Source organism: Apis mellifera, linkage group LG13 (assembly GCF_003254395.2).
Source record: "Apis mellifera strain DH4 linkage group LG13, Amel_HAv3.1, whole genome shotgun sequence".
NCBI classification, from domain to species: domain Eukaryota; kingdom Metazoa; phylum Arthropoda; class Insecta; order Hymenoptera; family Apidae; genus Apis; species Apis mellifera.
The window spans coordinates 9,525,372-9,545,554 of NC_037650.1; the positions used below are offsets into that span (position 1 = coordinate 9,525,372).

The window sequence follows — 20,183 nt, forward strand, 5'->3', positions numbered from 1 at the left end:
TCTTCCTCGGTATCGCGCCGATTAGATCGCTCCACTTCTGGGTCACGCGGTCTAGCAATGGGTGTCAAACATTAAATCTGGAAGGGATCGAGATTGATCGAGGTTAGGATTTTGGGTGAGGATTAGGCGAGTTGTGTGATCGAAATATGGAGGAAGTATATTTAAAAAGCGCGAAGGTTTAAAGATTAATCACGCGATCAAGATTCGAATATCGAGTTTCTTACAATACAGTTTTAAATCTACGTGAAAAATGATGATGGTTTGGAAGATTTATATAAAGTTTGAGAGAATTGGAATTGGCCGATAAAATACAGGAAAGATGATATTATTCGCTATGACGTTAAAATTTGAAAATCTAATTACTTCGCACTAAGAACCAAAAGGGATTAAGATTGATCGAGGTTAGGATTTTGTATTAGGTGAGTTGTCTGATTGAAATATGGAGGAAGTATATTTAAAGATTAATTACACGATCAAAATTCGAATATCGAGTTTCTTGACAATACAGTTTTAAATCTACTTTTAAATTTCTGAAAAATGGTGATAGAAGATTTATATAAAGTTTGAGAGGATTGGAATTGGCCGATGAAATACAGGAAAGACGATATTATTCGCTATGACGTTAAAATTTGAAAATCTAATTAGCACTAAGAACCAGACAAAGAATGTTTATCCCATTAAACATTTCACTTGGCCAACAAACGTTCAATTCCCACGAAACACAACGCGATTATCTGCCAATCTTTCGAGAAACCAAACCAAATCACGTTTCCTTCCTCCCTTCCCCCCTCCTAAATCCCATATTTTCCAACCGCAAGATTAACTCATCTCCGAAAACCTAACCTCAACTCCACCAACTCAGGCGACCACGTACTCGGCCCATACACGTTCCACGTGTACAAACGCAAACATAACCTCTCATCCCCGACGAGGCCTCCCAACGATCCCTCGAGATAAACCTGACATACCAATTTCGAATTCGTACCTATTAGTCCCTCGATACTTATCGGGGCCACGAAGAAGGTATATGCAGTGGGCGCAGGTGCGACGGGCGAACGTGTTGCGCGCACGACCCCATCTACCGGCAAATTCGACTGAAGGAAAAGAGACGAAGATAAAGGAAAAGGAGAAGAAAAAGACAAAGGGAGGGACAAAAGGCACAGCGGTCGACGCCTACAGCGGTGTCCTGGCCTACGATCGGCCCCAAGGATCTACCGACCAGAAAATCGAGCTTTCGACAAGACAATCGTATACAGAGGAGGAGGAGGAGGAGGAGGAGGAGGAGGAGGATGATGGGGGAAAAAAAGGAGAGACGGAGGCCGGATTTCTATACCCCCGCAATGCACCACGAATACGAATGGCGACGGTCGGAGGTGCGTAAGGCAGGAATTCACATTCCTGGCCATATTCGGCACTCCCCGGCCGACCCCTCGTGTCGCCTCTTAACTCTTTCGGGACGTGGCAACCGGCAGGACACGTGGGGTTACCGTATTTATATCCAAAGGCCCTCTGTGTTTACGCCACCGACTTAAACAGTTAGAGAGGCCTCGCGGGGAAGGAGTGTGCGCCAAGGGAAATCCTCGTATTTGGCCTCGCCTCGTTGACTTCAATAGTTTCGAAGACTGAATTTCAATCCCCCCCCCCCTCCTCCCTTTAACGAGTTCGGCTCATTCTTTTATATCTTCGTTATTGTGTAATCGTGAGATTGACGTGTGCATGTGCGAATATAGAATTTCCTCCGTTACAAAAGGAGTAGAGTAGAATAGATGAGTACGTAATTTGTCATTTAACCGTCATTTTATTTTATCCAAGTAATAAGAGGAACTTTATCGATTTGCTTTCAAATATTCGTTAAACGACCTGTCTATTTTATTTGCCGTTTCGTTCAGCCGTTAAATTCAATTATCGAATTATAAGTTAAACGAAAATTTTAAAAAGCATTATCATCCAACGAAATTGATTTGTATCGACGATTTCATTTCGTGGACAAATACAGTGAAGCAGAAGAGGAAGCATAGATATGGAATAAAAATTATGGGAAAAAAATAACCTTGTTTTGATAAATTACGACGTCGCCTTAATTAAAGTGTTTAGTCGATGAAAAATCGTTGGCGTTGAACGAAAATTATTTATAAGCGATACAATGCTTGTTTTCTTCGGACTTACCTTGGACATAGAAGCGCCCAATCCAGCTTGACACGAGCCCTGTCTGTGGTATCCCCAGTACCCTGAAACGGAAGCACGCAATTATATAGCGTCGTCCTTCGATACAGAGACGTCATATCTGTCGGTCGTTTCGTTTGGACGGGCCCTTCGTAATCGGGTGCCCTCGATAATTGGGACCGTTCCTCGAATCGACCCTTCGCAACGATTCCACGCATAATTGGATCGCATCAAATGATACACGACTTTAAAATCGTTTAACCTGTTGGCTCGATGTCACGGCCCCTTTGCCACTCGAGAAAAACATGACGACGTCTCATTTCACGTCTCGTCGTGCTAAAAGACATTGATGAACAAGGGATAAAAAAAAGATTCATGTGGACAGATATAAATTTCATTTAAATCTAATCCAATTTTTGCCTTCGATTATTCGATCGAAATCATTCACCATCCGTCTTCAATCTTCGATTTTCGTCTCTCATTCGTATGCTGTAACTCAAACTACGATTTCTTTTTCTTCACGTACAAATAAGAAAAAAAGAAGAAGAATAAGAAGAAAAGAAATTAGAAAAGAAACGAGGAATTATCTAAAAATTCGCAAAAAATAATACAAGGGAATCCCTCGAGTTCCTCCGTAAAAAAAAAAAAAAAAAAGAAAAAAGAAGAAAAAGTCTCAGGAATTCCACTGAGGAGAGGAGAGCTCGTGTCAGGAAAGGTGAAAGACTTGGCGCGCGCATTTGCTAAACGTCTTGTACCGTGTCAGAGAGGTCGTGAGTCGAGTGCATCGACTAGGAAGTCGAGTTAGGCATCGACTTAAACGCCTATTGCCACGCACCCCCGCACACGTCCACGGAATACGTGTGCACGCATCATTAATCCTGGATCGATCCTGAGCCGTGACGCGTTCGCCGCGGATCCATCCATCAGCCCACTCTCTCTCTGTCTTTCTCTCTCTCTTTCTCTTCCTTTGTGAGAAATTCCTGTTTTCCAGGAAATCTTCACGATCTTTTCGTAACTCGAATGAGATCGAATTTGATTCAAAATTAGACTCGAACGTGTTCCAGATAAATTATTACTAATTGAATATATACTAATTGAATTATTATTGTATTAATTCGATGGAAATTTGTTCGATATCTTTTTCTTTTTCTTTCAGATGATCCAATCGTCGAATTGAATTTCTTTTCGCGATATAATATTTTTCAAATAATTATTATGATATATTATATTATATTCACGATCTTTTCGTAACTCGAATGAGATCGAATTTGATTCAAAATTAGACTCGAACGTGTTCCAGATGAATTATTACTAATTGAATATACTAATTGAATATATACTAATTGAATTATTATTGTTATTATTGTATTAGTTCGATGGAAATTTGTTCGATATCTTTTTCTTTTTCTTTCAGACGATCCAATCGTCGAATTGAATTTCTTTTCGCGATATAATATTTTTCAAGTAATATATTATGATATATTATATTATATTCACGATCTTTTCGTAACTCGAATGAGATCGAATTTGATTCAAAATTAGACTCGAACGTGTTCCAGATGAATTATTACTAATTGAATATATTAATTGAATATATACCAATTGAATTATTATTGTTATTATTGTATTAGTTCGATGGAAATTTGTTCGATATCTTTTTCTTTTTCCTTCAGACGATCCAACCGTCGAATCGAATTTCTTTTCGCGATATAATATTTTTCAAATAATTATTATGATATATTATAATAAATTTCGGAATAATATTTCATAAGAAATATAACATAGCTATAGTTAAATAATTTGGGAGAAATATCAGGAAAAATCTCGATTTTTTTATTTCGGTTCACTGTGTTCCGCAATCGATTCATAGGAAAACGGTCCATCAATGGACGGTGACCAAGAGAGCAGCACGTCATCACAAGCCAAGTTTCCATTGTTCCTTGTACCAGCTAAATACATAATTCATCCAACACCACGACTTTTTTTTTCCTTCCACGATTATCAATTTCCACCGTTGTCCACGCTCTCGTGTCGTTTCCACGATCTCCACGAGATAGTTGGACGACTATTCCTCGCAACGCAACAATCTCCCGTTTTTCATCACGTCTCCTCCGCGAAACCGAACCAGTTGGCGCGAGTTTGCACGAGTTTGACAGACGCGTTTTCATCCGCGGTTGATACGTGCCCGTTTCACGTGCTGCCTCTGGATCCCTTCGCCCTCCTCCCTCCTTCCCTTCCTCCCTGGCCAATTACGCGTCATCGAGAAAAAAGGAGAGCGGTTATTACACCCGTGTTCTTCTGGTTAATTCGCTCTTTCCGCCTCGAGATCCCATCTGCGAGGAATGCCCTCGTAATTCGCAATCGTACGTACAAATATCCACGTTTCTTGCCGGCAATCATATTTTATCTCCGTGGAGCACGATTGTAGGTGTGCGTCGAGGAAGGGAGAGGGGGGGGGGGAAGAGGGGGATAATAAAATTGCATTACCAACAACAGATTCTCTTCTCATTTTACTTTCTATATATTATTTGTTTTTTCGATGATCGTGCAAAGGTGTAATCTATGAAACGAGGCAAATTGATTCTCTTTATGGACATACGTGATTGCCGATTCCCGTTCGATTCGTAATCTTTCCAATTTTTATTCCGTACACGCACATGATAAAATCCGTTTTCCAATCCCTTGCGAATAATATATAACGGTCGAATAGTTTTCGATTAACATTTTCAATGCTAGCCTCTCGCTGTTTGTACGAAGCAACGATGGAAATGGAACGGTTGCTGCTGCATCGAATTAAAATTTTTTTTTTTTTCAAAGATCGGAAAGATCGAAATGTATGCGGAGTGGCACGATCGAACGCGTTTAAAATTTGTTATCCAATCCAGGAGGGCAGGCGAGGTAGGATCAATTACATCGAGTTACGTTCTATTTCCAGAATGCGTATTTCTTGAACGCGCGTGTGGAGGAAACGTTTTCTTTATAAAAGGTGGGAATTACGTGGTGGCAGAGGAGAGGCAGGAAATAAGAGTAGCGGAAAAGAGAAGGTTTTCAGTTTCGTTTCACGCGCAAGTCGACTCTCTATATCGTAATCCGCCTCCGTACGGAAGTTCTTTCAACGGTGTACATGAATGCGCACGATGAGAATGCAGAAGACCGAGAAATACAGATTTACGACGCGTGTTAATTCACTTTTTCGAAATTTCCGTTCCGTTTTTCGCGGAGCGGTACGAAAAGTTACTAGAAATGGCGCGAATCCCTGATGTTAGTAACTGCTATGATGCTAGTGACAATTTCAATATGCATAGGGGAATATTTCAAATTGTTGGGAATATTTTTCATTGATTTCTTGTGTATTTTTTCTGAAGTATTTTTCTTTTTTCTTTTAAAGCATTGTATACGATTCGTCGTTAATTATTCGTTTATTTGCTCGTTTAATCGTTTATTATTAAAAAATAATTCTTGTAACTTTTACACGGATATAATCATTTTAGAAAGGAAATTTATGATGACTAATTAGAAATTTAAAGTAATATTATCAATTTTTCGAATAATATAAATATAAATTGATGTGTTTCAAATAATTTTCAATTATCGAAGAGTAAAGAATGTTTCGTATTCCAAACATGTTCAAGGTTCCCAATATCGTCATCTTCGACTCGCTTATCATCTTAATGAAATCATCGCTAAAACGGTTCATCTTCCAAAGAATTCCAAAGATTTTTGTTTTTTTTTTCTTAACTTTATTTAAATTTAATAATTAAATTTTAATGCGCGCAGATTTTCTAAAAATGTTCTAAAAAAAAAAAAATAACGAGTTTCCATTTTTTCCCTCAATTTTTATAATGATAAAATAATCGATTATACATTATTTATTTTTTTTAAACGAATACTGAAAACGCAAATCGTAAAAAACATCGTGGAACGAAACGTGGAACACATCGATCAAGATTTTCGTTTCCCCCTCAATGAAGCAATGATTGCGCAACGGAATAAGAAAGGAAAGGAATAAAACTTCGAACGTATAAATCGATTCGCAGAGAAAACGAATCGCGCTTTCACGATCCTTTAGGAACACCCTCGCGCAAGATTGATCGCGCGAATGTGACTGCCGCCGGAAAGATTAATCTCCGCCTGACACTTGGCATTAACATCAATAAGCTGGACACACTCGTCAAAGCTGCGCCAACGTAATCGCGACGAGTGCTGGCATTAACCGGCAATCAGACATTATATATCGCTTGAAAAAAAAAGGGAGAAGAAAACAAAGAATTTTCTTATTCCATTTTAGATTTCTCGTTTCAACCAGTCAAGGTTACGTCCAAGTCTCCGTAATTGCTGTTAATTAACGGGTATTTATTAAGTTACCAATGGAGGAAAAAAAGAAACGATTGTTTTCAAAGCATTCTATTCTATTTTTCTTCTTCTTCTTCTATTTTTTCTATTTCTACTTCTCTTTTTCGTGCATCGAAAATGATCTTATTAAATTCATAAATTTATAACTATATATAAATCAAAAAATTTAAGCCAAATAATTACATACGTTATTTCTTCATTCTTTCAAACGATTTCAATTCTCCATTTCTACAATTAATTAATTAGAATTCTTCAAAAAAATTTAATTCATAAAATTAAACTATTTATAGATTATATCAATAGAAGAAAAAAAAATCGATTGTATAATTGTAATTTTCAAAGATTTCTATTTTTTTTTCTTCTTTTCCTTGAATTGAAAATAATTTATTTAATTTATTGAAAATTAAATTCACAACTTGATAACTTCACTCCTAAAATTCAACATTACAAATTTTTAAATAAATATAAATCAAAAAATTTAATCCAAACGTAATAATTACATTATTATTTCTATTTTCAAATGTTCACAAACAATCCGTCGATTTCAATCTCTCCAATCCCCCAATTAATTAAAATTCTCCAAAAAAAAAAATTAATTCATAAAATATTTTAATTATAATACAAAAAGAAAAGTATCGATTGTACAATTGCTAATGTTTTCAAATCTTTTTATTTTATTTTTTTTCTATTTTTTCTTTTTCTTGAATCGAAAATAACTTATTAAATTCACAACTTGATAACTTCATTTCCAAAATTCAACATTCAAAATTAATAAAGTTGTATATAAATCAAAAAATTCATAAATAATAATTATAATAATTATTTCTACTTTCAAACATTCACAAACAATCTATCGATTTCAACCTCTCCAATCCCCCAATTATTAATTAAAATTCCTCAAAAAAATTTAATTTAAAATATTTATAAGTTACCAAGGAAGAAAAGAATCGATTGTACAATTGCTACTGTAATTTTCAAAGTTTTCTATTTTATCTTTTTCTTTTTTCTTCTTTTCCTTGAATCGAAAATAACTTATTAAATTCTTAAACATTCACAAACAATCCGTCGAGTTCCAATCCCCCAATTAAATTAAATTAAATCCCCAAATTACTTAAAATTCTTCCAAAAATATATACATATATTTAATGGCAACTCTCGAACTTGATATCCAATACACCTGTCCTCGAACAATTCCTCGATCCCGATTCCTTCTCCAATCTCTCAACTTAAATACTTCCATCGACGATCCGCTCACGATCGTTTTAATCGAGCTCGATGGTTGGACAGTGGCTGCCAGTAAGAAAACGACCGCGCTTGTATGGGAGAATATCCGGTGGGATCCGCACGGTCGCGTCGTCCACGTACTTACATACGTTATGAGCACGGCGAGAAGGGGGCGGCCATGACGGCCGATCGGTCACTTTAGACGAGCTGCCAGTCACGCAATTACATCAATCGGTCGTCGACGACCGATCCACCCGTGTCGGGTAGGGAAAAAAAAAAGAGAAAAAGAAAAGAAAGAGAGAAAAAACGAGGCCTGAGACCGCGTCGATCGGCGCCGACGTTTCTTCGCGTGCATGCGAATAAGATGCCACGCTGCTACGAGAGAGTTGGCCTTTAACATCGCATCCCGATGGCCCGTATGATTCCAATGGCGTCGTATAAAGGCGATGTACGATCGTTGTTATACGTATACGATACGTGACGAATAAACGGGAGGGGGAGAATAGATGGAATTGGTTTGCGTTGATTTTCCTTCGATTCGAATTTCTTTTTCGCGTTTGAAGATATTTGTTCCGCGATGATTATAAATTTTCATCCCATATATATACAGAGATTACGGTTTTGGACGTATTTGAACATGTTTGAACGTGTTTGAACGTATTGAAACGAGTTTGAACGAGTTTTAAACAAGTTTGAACGAGTTTGAACGAGTTTTAAACAAGTTTGAACGAGTTTGAACGAGTTTTGAATGAGTTTGAACGAATTTTGAACGAGTTTAAACGAGTTTTGAACGTGTTTAAATGTGTTTAAACGTGCTTAAACGTGCGTAAACGAGTTTGAACGAGTTTGAACAAGTTTGAACGAGTTTGAAAAAGTTTGAACGAGTTTGAAAAAGTTTGAACGAGTTTGAACGAGTTTGAAAAAGTTTGAACGTGTTTGAACGTGTTTGAACGAGTTTGACGAGTTTGAACGAGTTTGAATAAATGTAAACGAGTTTGAAAGAGTTTGAACGAGTTTGAACGAGTTTCAACGAGTTTGAACGTGTTTGAAACAATTTGAATGAGTTTGAACGAGTTTGAACGAGTTTGAACGAGTTTGAACAAGTTTGAATGAGATTAAACGTGTTTGAACAAGTTTGAACGAGTTTGAACAAATTTAAACGAGTTTGAAAGAGTTTGAACGAGTTTGAGCGAGTTTGAACGAGTTTTGAACGAGTTTGATCAAATTTGAATGTGTTTGAAATAATCTGAACAAGTTTGAACGAGTTTGAACAAATTTGAACAAGTTCGAACGAGTTTGAACGAGTTTGAACAAGTTTGAAAAAATTTGAGTTTGAACAAGTTTGAACCAGTTTAAAAAGTTTGAACGAGTTTGAACGAGTTTGAAAAAGTTTGAAAAAATTTGAATGAGTTTGAACGAGTTTGAACAAGTCTGAAAAAGTTTTAACGAGATTGAACAAGTTTGAACAAGTTTGAACGAGTTTGAACGAGTTTGAAAGAGTTTTTAACAAGTTTGAAAAAGTTTGAACGAGTTTGAACGAGTTTGAACGAGTTTTCAAGAAGTTTGAATGAGTTTGAACAAGTTTGAACGAGTTTGAACGAGTTTGAACAAGTTTGAACGAGTTTAAACAAGTTTGAACGAGTTTGAAAAAGTTTGAACCAATTTGAAAAAGTTTGAACGAGTTTGAACAAGTTTGAACGAGTTTGAACAAGTTTGAACGAATTTTTAACAAGTTTGTCATGAGTTTTGACTTAATCTCATCTGGCTTTGAAATCGTAGCTTTGTTTGAGAAATTTAATTTTATCTTTAAACACGAACAAATCTTTTATCTTCGACTAGTTAGAAAATAAAGTATATTAAGTAGTAAAGTAAAATAAGTATGTTATATATTTACATTATATAAAAATCTGCTTCGATAATGCTTGGAAGTGCATCAGAACGGAAGCACATTTTCACGGTTGATAGGTTCTTTTTGTTTTTTTTTTTTTTTTTCTAGGGAAGTAATGTGCCAAGTAACAAAGGACAGGTTTGATTAGATGATATCGTCGCCGGTCGGTCTATTTATAATTCTCTGGTGTCTCGATGTTTTGCGAGGGTGCTATTCTCGTCGTTAAGAGAGTGCTTTGCACTCGAACTTGGACCCAGGACAAGTGTTAGAGAAATGTTTTCACGAAGAAGGTACCACTGAAAGTAAGCAAATGAAATGTGGTGCCCATCGCCGAAAACAATTACATCCTTCTTTCCGTTTATCTCGATTCTTGAACATATACGCTTAAAAATATATATATATTTAAAAGAAAAAAGTTAATAAAAAAAAAATAAAAAATTATTTTATCAATATGTTGTAATTAATATTTACAAAGCATCAAAGAAGATCGAATGAAATGAATATATTAGATAAATTGAAGATCGTTTAATGGCGATAATCGATGATTTTATTTTCACCGATTAGTAATTATAAAGAACGAAAATGGTGCGGTGAAAATGATTCGTACGTTGTAACTACACGTGACGTTTAATCGAGTTGCAAGTTGAATGAATGGAGCTACTGTAATTCTGATTCCGGGTAAATGTGTGAGTGTGTCGACGAGCGATTAAGTATCCCCTATCGAGCGTATTCTTTTCAATAAAAAAAAAAAAAAAATCGAAGGTCGACCATCAAAACCGTCGACAATCTCAACCAATTCAAAATATCAAGCCGCATTTTCGTTGAATCGAACGAAATTTCATCGAGACCGAGATAAAGAAAAGAGAAATTAGAAAAATGTACAAAATTCATCCAACGTCGTTAAAAATCGTTACTTCAAACGTTGAACAACACGATTAAACAACACACGAACACAATATATAACTCGATATATCAACTTCTTTTCCATGAATAAATCAAACCGATATTCTAAAAAAAAAAAAAAATCGATTTTCATCGTAAACAACATCTTTCCCTTTCCTGAGTCAATCGTGTCTTCAAAAAGGGCGATAAAAAAGTGCGCGCGAAACTCCATCACCGATAAAATTCCATTTCCATCCACGAAGGCGGTAAGAATCGTGCAAGAAAGAAAATCGGCGCGAAGGGACACACCAACCGATCAAACTTTATCTCCGCGGCAACAATTTCAACAAGCGCTCGTTGAACCGTCGAGCGGCAATAAAATCGCAATAACAAGGGGAAATATTCGTTCTTACTGCAACGCGAAGAATTCAAGAGAGGCTTGTCACCAACCGTTTTCTTGCTCCTAATACTTCGTCAGCCGGGACAAAGTGGACGTGATTTTTATTACCGGCCGGGAATAATGGCCTGCCATCCATTTTAACGAATCCGCGGGCAAGAAACGATTCCAAAAACGTTTTAGAGGTTAGGTTGCTATTAGATAGATAGTAATTCCACCAAGGATCAAGTATTAATCGAAGCCTCCGTTTAGAAAGGCGCGTGTTCGAGGCGGTGGCGCCTTCTAATTACGATTTACTTCTTCTTTCTTTATTTATTCTCCTTCCCTCGGTGTTTTTCCTTCGACTCGGCGGCTTCCTACTTCTCGACCTCCTTTGACGAGTGGGCGGCACTCATCGCGGAACGTTGTTACCGACCGATTCACTCGCCACTTTCACTCTCGCTCCCTCTCGCACGCATCTTCGCGCTTTCTTCGATCCGACGATTTTATTGTTCCAAGGGTGGGGGGCACGCGATATCGCGAGAGGAGAGAGAGAAAGAGAGAGAGAGAAGGGAAGGGCTCTCTCGTTCGCACTCGCGTTTGTTAACGCGATCTTTTTTAAGCCGCTTTCGAGAAGCGATGCACTTGTTACGTAATACCGCGTGTATACCGCGAACTTATTTGCATTTTATCTACATTTCCATTAACGAGTTCCATTCGTACGATACGAAGGAAGAAGTTGAGAACAGAAATTAACAGAGATTGCCTTTTTAAGCAGCGCGAATAAGTACCGAGTGTAGCTCGTAGTTTCTTGTTGTCTCGGTTGAAAAATCGATCAGCCGGCTAATGGTCTCGCAATGTGTTAACTATGCCACGAGGAGATAGGGGGGGAGAGAGAGTGAGAGAGAAAAAAAGCGCTACTAAAAAGAGCTTTTAGACCGACCACGATGGAAGTCTTCCAAGAGAAGTGGACGACATTTATGATTCACACTCTATCCATTACCTTCGATGAGTTCGGCCAGAACGAGGTGATTATCGACTATTGGAACGAGTTTTATCTTATTTCTTTTCGAGACATCTCTTTTTTTTTCCGTTTTTTTTTCGCGGAAATCGGGTACATGTTATTACGGGAATGAAAACGTTTCTCCTTAAACGCGCGATAATTTTATCCATTTTTGGTATGAACTGAAATAGTTTCCTTTTTATACGAGACTACGGGAAATAGAAATTATATATTTTTTTATATTTTTTTTCTTTTTTTTTTTTTTTTTGGCTCGAATCGAACGTTCGCTCGATTTGGAACAGATTCTTGATAGATCCGGGTAGATTAAACGATTAATTTAAAGTGGATCGATGAAGGTAGGTAAGGTTTTTGAAATTTCTTGAAAAATATTTACGTAATTTGAAATTTAAATTTAAACGAAAAAAAAACGAGAAACAAGAGATTCAAAGGAAGATTAAAAATACGCACGATAAAATTTTAAAAGTATGATAATATAGATAGAATAAGACAATGGGATGATTTAAATTTATAATATTTTTAATATTAAATTTATTAATATTAAAAATTTTTAATATTTTTTTTTTCTTATTTTTTTTTTTTTTTTTTTTTTTTTTGAACATAAATAACACGCGTTCAAAAGATATGCTTGTAAATTAGCGATATTCGTATGCTCAAGTTGATATAGGTGTTGCAAACTCTTTATGACAAACGGAAACGTGCACGTGAGCAAATCTATGAAAATAAAAATTACGTGATCGCAGATGTTTATAGATATTTATCCTGCGAGTAAAGCACAAAAGAGAAACGGTACGAAAGACAGGATTATTAATAACAATGATATAACGAATGGTACAAAGTTTGAAAATTGACGATGATCCAACGATGGTCGAGGTAATACTATATATATATTAGAGAATTTTTCGGGAAGAATTAAAAAAAGAAATTTTTTCAAATTTTAAAAAAATCACTCGCAAAATCGTCTCAAACGCTCAAACAACAGTGATTCGAATTTTCTCGAAATTCGATGCGCTCAACGAATGATCTCACAGTGCTATTTTTCAATCGATCGTCATCACGGAACGAAGACTCGTCATCTTGGGACCCGATTGAAAATTAACGCAAGCCAAACAATTCCAAGATCGAATAATTTATACATGGTTTCCACGAATGGAGAAGTAAAAAAAAAAAAAACAATCTGGAAAAACAATCGTCGAGGAGAGAGAATTGTGCCCAACATTGCAAACGACAAATGGAAGGCAATCGGTCGAACACAGGCGAGGACGAGGGACAACACGGCGATTCCGTCGTCCAGAAAAGGCAACAATGAGCAAAAGGCAAGGCTTTTGCAAGGCTTCATAAGCTATCCCCAACCAACGTCGAGAACTCGGTGGTCGATTCTCGAGAAAAGCGACAATAAACGGTTAGCCGGGTACAAATTGTTTAATTGCTCGATTCTCGCCCAAGGAATTTCTCGACGATGAGCTCACACGTCTCCTCACACGATATATTGCCTTGCGCTTCCGCAAGGATATTGAGGTTTCTTTGTCAACCGATTTTTATCTGTCCGTAGGAATTTCTTTTCTTTTTTTCTGGCATGGAATCGAGAGAATTTTAATTTTTTTCTCTTTTCTTTATAATATTGGAATATCCTGAGAAAATAAATTTATATCATAGTTTTCGTATTTTTTGTGAGATCGGTACTTTCGATATTTTATTCTGGGGTTCGATCACTTTTTCTTTTTTCTTTTTTTGTGGCGTGGAACCGAGAGAATTTTAATTTTCTTTTCTTTATAATATTGGAATATTCTGAGAAAATAAATTTATACCATAGTTTTTGTATTTTTTGAGAGATCGGTACTTTCGATATTTTATTCTGGGGTTCGATCTCTTTTTCTTTTTTTTTTTGTGGCGTAGAATCGAGAGAATTTTAATTTTCTCCTCTTTTTTTAATAATATTGGAATATCCTAAAAAAATAATTTATACCATAGTTTTCATATTTTTTGTGAGTAATATTTTATTCTGGGTTTCAATCTTCTTTTTCTTTTTTCTTTTTTGTGGCGTGGAATGGAGAGAATTTTAATTTTCTTCTCTTTTCTTAATAATATTGAAATATCCTGAAAAAATAAATTTATATCATAGTTTTCGTATTTTTTGTGAGAGATCGATGTTTTTCGATATTTTATTCTGGGGTTCGATCTCTTTTTCTTTTTTCTTTTTTTGTGGCGTGGAACCGAGAGAATTTTAATTTTCTTTTCTTTTCTTTCTTCGAAAAGATTCGATAAACAATCGTGAGAATGGAATAAATGGGGATTGTACTTCTATGAATTTAGATTTTCCCCAAAAGATCTTTATCATCAAAGTATATTAAGAATATTAAAATATTCTGAGAAAATAAATTTATATCATAGTTTTCATATCTTTTTGTGAGTGATATTTCATTCTGGGTTCGACCTCTTCTTTTAACGTGATAGAAGCTGGTTCTATTTTGAGTTTCGCGGGAAATGATCGACCGGAAAGACTTCCGAAATATTCGAAAAACGTGGGAGAGACGCGATACCGTATTGTATTGTATAAGTAACTATTGGAATCTGCGCCGAAAGTCTGTTATAGCGGTGATAACCGGTAGATAACAGAAAAATGCGGTAAATTTCGAAGAATCTTATCTTGAAACAATGGTATGGAATTCGTTATCGCGTGGAACGGAAGAAGAAAATGCACTTAACGCTCAGCCGTTGAGCTTTGCTTTGCACTTTGGGGAAAATTTTCGATAAAAAAAAAAAGAAAAAAGAAACACTTTGTGAGCCTGTACCTTATTCTTACTCCATGTTTTTCTATTCTCATTTAATGAAGAAAGTGATATAAAATTAAAAAAAAATATTCCAGCGATTTCTGGAGGAACAGGAGGATGATTTGTTTAAAAATATTAATATATTATTAAATATCATAAAATGAAACGTAAGAAATAAAGGAAATTTTTTTTTCACATGTAAAATTAACGCGAAAGTTTAAGAAAAGAGGCGAGTTCAAAAATTTTTAAATCATCGTAAAACAAGCAGCCTGTTCACCATGGTTAAGAAAATCGATACGTCTTTTGTCATTAAAACGCCAAGGCAGACCTGCATGGACGACAGGAAATATCCTGTTACCAGGGGTATTTATGGTCGCCATGCCTCGAGGACACGGCCACATGTCGCGGTCTATCCTCCATCGTCCAAGAGGAAATTCGTCCCCTGAGATTCCTCAAAGGACGAACGATTTACCACTCGAGAAAACGAAACGTTTCGCTACCCCTTGAAGAAACACGCAAAGTGGAAAGAGAAGAGAGAGAGAGAGAGAGAGAGAGAGAGAGAGAGAGAGAGCTCTTGTGGTGATGTTTACAACTGTTTATAGAGGATGGATCAAGTAGGATATACAAAAGTAACCTCGACTTCTGTATTTCCTTAAGTTTTTTCTTTCTCTCTTTTTTTTTTTTTTTTTTTTTAGATAAATAGAATTAAAAGAAAATTTGAAGTTTTAGAAAAATTACTCCTCGAAGGGAACAGAATTGAATTAAAAATTCTATAATATCCCAAAGAATATATCTGATCTCACAAAATTTTGACAACCTAACCTAACCTAATTCAAACGAAACACTTAGAATACATAAATGGAGACTTACTCGTACGACAGGGTGAAAATTCTTGTGGCTCGTTGAAATTGTTGCCGACGATCCAGCAAGTACCAACTGGTTCCCTTCGACTTCCAACGGTGGACTCCTTGCTCCATCGATTCTCTTCCGGATATTTCGGCTGAGACACGGAGAACCAGATGTATCTTGGAGCGCACGCCTGCGAACATATATATGTATACATAAAGCATTAACGTTCAAAACATCTCTAATGCAATTAATAAATATAGTTTCCGCTCAATTGAACGTAATGATCGTTCTCTTCACTCGCAATTAATCGCATTTTCTTCGTCGAATCTATTCGTGAATATACGTGTAGGTTAGCTTTTACACTGACATCAAGTTCGAGGCAATTGTGTAACTTGAAACGCGTGCGATTAAATGAGGTTATGTAACGCGTTTCGTGTCGTTGTTTCGATTACATTGAAATCGTACCGTGAAAAATCATCATAAAATTAATGATGTTGTAAAAATCTTTTTTTAGAGAATTAAAGATCGAACGTAACTTAAAAGGTAATTTAAAAGGCTAATAATAATAATAATATATTTTTCTATATATCTATATCTTTCTCTTGTTTTTGTCATGAATAAAAAACGAGACAAATAAATAGATTGAAATATTCCTTTTGAAATCGAAAACAATTGTTACGTCAGTGATGCCTTACATAAGTAGCGTTTAGACGTTTAGAAAGGATCTTTTAGTGGAGCTAAAAGTAGACGTCTCTGGGGTTAAAATGTTTTTAGTGAAAAGAGAGGTTGGACGAATAGTTATGCTTCCGGTGGCTTTTTCCTTCCACTTCTTTTCCCATCTTTGTCTTTAAAAAAAAAGACAATAATTATTAACTATTCTTCAATTTCACTCAATCTACATGAGAAACTATTCCGACTATATCACGTCATCTTGTTTTCACGACCCAGTTACATCCATTAAACGATACGATATTTTTGGCAACGTAATTAAATCTACAGTCCTGCTACGTAATCAGCAGAATTATCGTCGATCCACCATTACGTCAATCTTTTGTACTTGACCAGGGAACATTGAGCATACTGATGGCCTTAATAATCACCAATATAAATATACGTGATAAAACGTAACGATGCAGTTTGCATTTCATCGGCCGGAATTACAGTCTAGAAGGAAATTTCCTCGAAATTCGTCACGCGCCACCTCATTACAGGACGTGTCGCTGTAAACCATTCCGGCCTGTAAATTAAATTAATCGTGGAATTCGCGGAAATTCGAGGAGGACGATGCCGAGATTAATGACTCACGACACGTCAATCTCGTTAAGGTTAAAACGTAGGCAAACGTAACCTCCTCGAGGTGTAGCGCGTCGCGATCGTCACGCCATCACCATTAATCATTTACATCTTTTGCAGTTCGAGTGAAATATTATGGCGCCCTCTTTCATTGCCCGATTGTAAACAGGATCGCGTTAATTTTTAAACGAATTCGCTTATTTATTACCATTGACCTTTAACTTCCAATTCTTGGCTATTTCTCGGTTGGATTTCACTCGACTCGAGTTGATTTTACGGATTTATGTAATAGAATAGAAATATAATCACTCTGCAAACTTCTGATATCTTATCTCGTATTTTGTTAAAAATCAATTTTGTTTCCATTCCATTCTAAACAAATTCTCGTCTCAATAGTTACATTAAATTTCTACGATCTTATTAAATTATTTTTAAATTCCTTCCATTATAAATGAATAAAAAATAAAAAGTTACAGAGATTAATATCTTTTTTTTTTGCTTAAAGATTTCATCGCGATCCACAATTTCGAGATCCTTCTCCCGTGTGCATTTACCCAACAGCTGGTGCGTCCAATTCGAACAGTGTCGTAAATCAAACACCTTGGGAAGGGACATTTGCTTGCGTTTAAGCGTGTCTACACGTAGATTTAAGGGAGAGAACAAACGCGTGGTATCGTCCCCGGACACGGGGCCGGTAACATTTTAATCGGTTTCCAAGGTTGGTCCCTGTGTGTAAACGAGCCCTAACGAGCCGTATATGCTGATTCCTCGCGCAGGAGGAATCGTGTGCGCTGTTGCTCGACCCGTGCACGCAACATTGCATTATTAATTGCGAGCCAATTAAGGCACGTTACAACGTTGCTCGCAGCCACTTGCAATCGGTTTGCAACGTTAATCGAAAATTAAAGATTATCTCTCTGGGATTGAGACGTCTCGAGTGAAGGATTGGACGATTCAACCGATGATCTAAGTGATTCCAGATCTAAAAAATAGAATAAATCGAAAGGAGTGATCGTTGTCTCTTTCTCTTTGTCGCATCTCTGGAAGATTTTCATTGATTCCAAAGATTTGATTAATATTGTAATAACTTAAGAGACGAGCGATGTCTTGTGATCATTTTTTAAACTTTCGCAACGAAACGATCATCAATTAATTTAATGAGAAATATCCAATTTCGAAAACGGTTCCAATCGACTCGACTCGACTCGACTCGACTTAGGATACCCTAATAACCCTTTCCACTTGGAAAGAGTGGCAAGAGTAATTCGAGGCGACGATCCTTGAGCGATTGAGCTAAACTGGCGCAATGGATAAATTGCGGCACTACGGTCGACGCGGACTCTTATCTCTTTCTTCTCCCTCTCTCTTTTTTTCTTCTTCTTCTTCTTCGAATTCCTTTACCCTGCAGCTCGATCGCGGTGAAAGGACACAACCGGTCGTTACGTTCAATTAAGTCACGACTCGACGACACTTCCCTCGCTGTGCGCTTTTCTGCATTCATCGCGATCGATCCGATTTCCCTGATACGTGGGCACAGGTCGTGGATATTCCCGGGGCCAATAAATTGTTTCCAACGTACGTACGGCCAATTACTACGGCCGATACCATCGTAATTGAGGATGTTGGAATTGATTCGTCGATGGAAATTTGTCGATCCGATACGTTCTCTCGAAGGGAAGTTAATTGTTTCGTGCTTGTTTACGGAGAGTTTCTCGCGTTTTGCATCGAGTTTCTTCGGTTGGCGAAGTAAATATCAAAGTATTTTATTTTTTAGATTAAATTAGTGATCGAATTGATTGTTAATTAAAAAGAGAAAATGAAAAATAATAAAACTAGAAGAAATTCGGTTATATTCCTATTTGCTATTTAGTTAAGAAGAAATCAAAAGAAGAAATAAATCGATCAACGAAACAGCTTCCACGATTAACAATTTTGTATCAAGTTCTTCGATTAACAAAAATATTTAAATTATTTAAATTATTTTATTTTAGATGAATTTTTAGATTATATTAGTGATCGAATAGATTGTTAATCAAAAGAGAAAAATGAAAAATAAAACTAGAAGAAATTCGGTTATATTCCTACTTGCTATTTAGTTAAAAAGAAATCAAAAGAAGAAATAAATCGATCAGCTTCCACAATTAACAATTTTGTATCAAGTTTCTCAATTGACAAAAATATTTAAATATTTTATTTTAGATAATTATTTTATGATTATTTTTAGATTAAATTAATGATCGAATTGACTGTTAATCAAAACAGAGAAATAAAAAAATAATAAAACTAAAAAAAATTCGGTTATATACTTGTTATTTAGTTAAGAAAAAATCAAAAGAAGAAATCGATCAATGAAACAGTTTCCAGGATTAACAATTTTGCATCGAGTTTCTCGATTAACAAATTAAATATCAAAATATTTTGTATTAAATAAATTTTTAGATTTAAATTAGTGATCCAATTTTGTTAATCAGAAGAGAAATGTAATGAAGCTAAAAAATTCGGTTATATTTCTACTTGCTATTTATTTAAGAAGAAATCAAAAGAAGAAATAAATCAATCAACGAAACAGCTTCCACGATTAACAATTTTGTATCAAGTTTCTCGATTGACAAAAATATTTAAATATTTTATCTCAGATGAATTTTTAGATTAAATTAGTGATCCAATTTTGTTAATCAGAAGAGAAATGTAATGAAGCTAAGAAATTCGGTTGTATTTCTGCTTGCTATTTACTTAAGAAGGAATAAATCAATCAACGAAAACAGCTGTTTAGAACAAGCGAAAAAAAAAAATAAAAGAAGGGGGTTAAAAATATTATCCGGAATCCAAGAGTACAATGGCATAATGGTATTGGACAATCACGTTGAATTGGGTTTGGTCATCGGACGTTCCAAATAAAGCCAGTCCTTGGTGAACCCTTTTCAATGCATCTCGTTGAGAAGAAAGAGCAAATGAAGAGGGAAGTCTAGTTAGAGATCACGGTTACAGCTGTTCTTGTGGATCGATCGTGACCTCGAGCTGTTTCAAGTATATATATATATATATATATATATATATATATATATATATATATATATATATATCAATCTTTGACAAGATTTTTTATACCCAGATATATCTCGATCACGATATTCAAAGAATCAACAATTGATAGATGCGTGCAGATGAGAAGAAACTTTTCCACGCCTTTCCTTTTCCCTTGGAATCTCTTAAATCCATCGAATATAATTAATAATCTAGATATTTTTTATCTAGATAATATGATAATTTTTCATTTTTCAGTCCAACAATTGATCTTAAGAATTGAAAAAACAAAAACGATTCAAAGATAAATCGAAATCAATCCAAATTTCAACAAAGTCA

The 20,183-nt window shown here is 35.7% G+C and overlaps 1 protein-coding gene across 2 annotated transcripts in view; it reads right to left on the reverse strand.

Moving 5' to 3' along the window:
- LOC724548 (integrin alpha-PS2) overlaps window positions 1–20,183 on the reverse strand; it is an 86,813-nt gene that overhangs the window by 16,769 nt on the left and 49,861 nt on the right. For both annotated transcript variants that reach the window (XM_006565052.3, XM_001120437.5), the window contains exons 4-5: window positions 15,549–15,717; window positions 2,167–2,228 (exon numbers count right to left, since the gene is read on the reverse strand). In XM_006565052.3, the coding sequence (XP_006565115.2) occupies window positions 2,167–2,228; window positions 15,549–15,717 (231 nt within the window). The remainder of the gene's footprint in view (window positions 1–2,166; window positions 2,229–15,548; window positions 15,718–20,183) is intronic.